Genomic DNA, 2500 nt, shown 5'->3' with positions numbered 1-2500 from the left:
TTATCAGACAGCACAGAGAAGAAGCTACAGAAAAAAATCCATGATACACAATAAAAGCTTATTGAAATCATGACCATAGTTAACCAATCTGTCCCGACTTTATCTTCAGGTCAGATCTGAAGATGAAGAACCAGGAAGCTTTCAAAATGATCATCCCATCTTTTAATAAACTTGTCTTGTGTAGAGAGTGGTTTTCTTTCCGTCATTTTGCCAACTCAATAAGAGTGTGTATAGTCGTTCACAGAGAAGGAAGAACTTCCTTTTAGTTATTTCCCTTGGCTTGGTAAATTGTCTCAGTCAAGTCAGTCAAAGTCGTCTGCAACTCATTGTTGTGTTTCTCCATCTGTGAATAAAAATAGACAGTAATATCAATGAAATCTAAATCTTAATTAATTTCATAATGTGAAACTGAATTGAAAAGCAAAATTATGTACAAAAATATACAATTCTATTAACACTATTAAACTTGTTATAATGTCCTGCTTTTCCAGTGACACAACTTTTAATTTTTTGTGAGAATATATATCTTTATATCTCTCAATCAGTATATAAATGTGTAAGAATAAAAAGTAAGAGATTCATATCAGTGTCAAAGAATGTTACACCTACAATGTAATTCATAGAGAACTGCAATATATTTCCTCAAATTTCAATACAAATGATCATTACCATAAGCAAAGCAAAAACTTAATTTCCAACTGTCAAAATAATCCAAAGAATAGCTGATTGGGAAACCGAAAACGAGAAAGAAAGAAATGAAAAAAAAAAAAAAAAAAAAAAAAAAAAAAAAAAAAAAAAAAAAAAAAATATATATATATATATATATATATATATATATATATATATACACACACACACACACACACACATATATATATATATATATATATATATATATATATATATATATATATAATTACTTACAGCTTGCAAAATATTCTGGTAATTTGATGCAATGAAGTGGTTGAAATCAGCAATCTGCTCCTTTAGTTGCTGAATTTCATGGCTAAGCCTTGCATGCTCGGCCTCCATGTCCTGGAGAACAATCTCATCCTCAGTCAGATTGCGACGCATTTCCTCTAAGGTCCTGAGACACACAAAGCAGAATAACATGAGTAACGGAGGTGAGAGAGAGAAAAAAGATTTAGAGAAAAGGAAGAAGAGGAAGAAATAAGTTTAGAAAGAATGAAAGAAAGAAAGAAAGGAGGAGGAAGAAAAAAATAAATAAAATGCTACAATTACACAAAATAATTATTCACATATGCTCTGAAAATCAGTAGTACTTTTCCTGACAGTTTCACCAGAAATGTACTTACAACTTGCGTTGGTTAACTTCATGCTGGAGGCTCTCCTTTTTCAGTTTCCATGACAAGTGCAGCTGTGAAATCTTCTCTTGCTTGGAGGCCAACTGCTCCATCAGCTGTTGAATTTTCATGGAAATGTCTTCTGTTTCTTCCAACACTAAGCCTTTAGCACGGTCCTTCTGACTCAGGCCTGCTAAGCATTCCCTAGAAAAATACATGTGCATGTTATCAATACAAATAGGAAGTGTATGCATAAGCCTAGAAACACACAAAAACAAATAATGATTGGCTGACTGACACACAGACAGACACACAGTAAAGACAAACAGATAGACATGCACACAAAAACACACACACACATAAAATTGAATGTAAAATTCTTTAGAAGGGGGAGAATAATAAAAATCGAACTTACTTCTGCTTGGCAACCCCCTGCTGGATCTCCTGCATAACTCCGAGCAGTTGGTCCTTCACCAAATCATAAGCTGAAGTGAAGGTCTGCAGTGACTGTTTCAGTTCAACCAAACGGCGTGACCCGTTCTCATTGTCGTTCTTGTACACGGCCAACTTGCGTTCTCGCTCTTCTATTTCTTGCCGTTCGCTGGCCTGCACAACCTGGCTGGCTAACTTCTCAATCCTCTCTTTGCCCTGCAATTGTATATTCAAAATATAAGTAGGAATATAAAATTCGTTTTTATCCCTCTGCATTTTCACAAAAAAAATTAAGAAGTAAATATAGAAAAAATATTCACACTTTTACCAACTCAATTGTTTATCAAATTAACTGTCAACTCAACTAAACCTTTCAACCTACTGCTTTTTACTCACTGACACCAGTTCACAGGTCAGTTTTTGTTTTATAATTTTCATTATTTTTCTGTACTCATGGACAGTTCTACAAAAAAGATATAAAAGAAAAGACAAGAAAAAAAAGGAAAAGAAAGAAGAAGAAGAAGAAGAAAAACACTGGACAGTTTATGTGCATATGCATTCCTGGTGTCAATGGGTTGGATTTTTCCTCAACATTGAAAATGTACTCACTGATAACTAATAAACATTTATCAAAAATAAAGAAAAGTGCACAAGTGTTCATTACTCTACCTACCTCAATTATCTCCAGTTCTACATCTTTTATAGTTGTTCCCAAAGTTGCAATGATCATCTTCACTTCATCAAGCTGAGATTTCAGGGTAAGC

At 33.5% G+C, this 2500-nt stretch overlaps 1 protein-coding gene across 1 annotated transcript in view; it reads right to left on the bottom strand.

Annotated features, from left to right (window-relative positions):
* LOC122257775 (kinetochore protein Nuf2-A) overlaps positions 1–2500 on the bottom strand; it is a 13243-nt gene that overhangs the window by 324 nt on the left and 10419 nt on the right. Inside the window, exons 6-10 of the mRNA XM_043023270.2 lie at positions 2410–2500; positions 1720–1952; positions 1317–1508; positions 925–1087; positions 1–343 (exon numbers count right to left, since the gene is read on the bottom strand). The exon at positions 1–343 is cut by the window's left edge and continues 324 nt beyond it; the exon at positions 2410–2500 is cut by the window's right edge and continues 56 nt beyond it. Of these exons, the coding sequence (XP_042879204.1) occupies positions 263–343; positions 925–1087; positions 1317–1508; positions 1720–1952; positions 2410–2500 (760 nt within the window). The 3' untranslated portion in view covers positions 1–262. The remainder of the gene's footprint in view (positions 344–924; positions 1088–1316; positions 1509–1719; positions 1953–2409) is intronic.

The sequence above is a fragment of the Penaeus japonicus genome, unplaced genomic scaffold, assembly GCF_977035675.1.
Source record: "Penaeus japonicus unplaced genomic scaffold, GWHDUDI00000001_assembly GWHDUDI00000011, whole genome shotgun sequence".
NCBI lineage: Eukaryota > Metazoa > Arthropoda > Malacostraca > Decapoda > Penaeidae > Penaeus > Penaeus japonicus.
The sequence above is the reverse complement of the archived record's forward strand: the minus strand, read 5'-3'. Positions and strand labels throughout refer to the sequence as shown.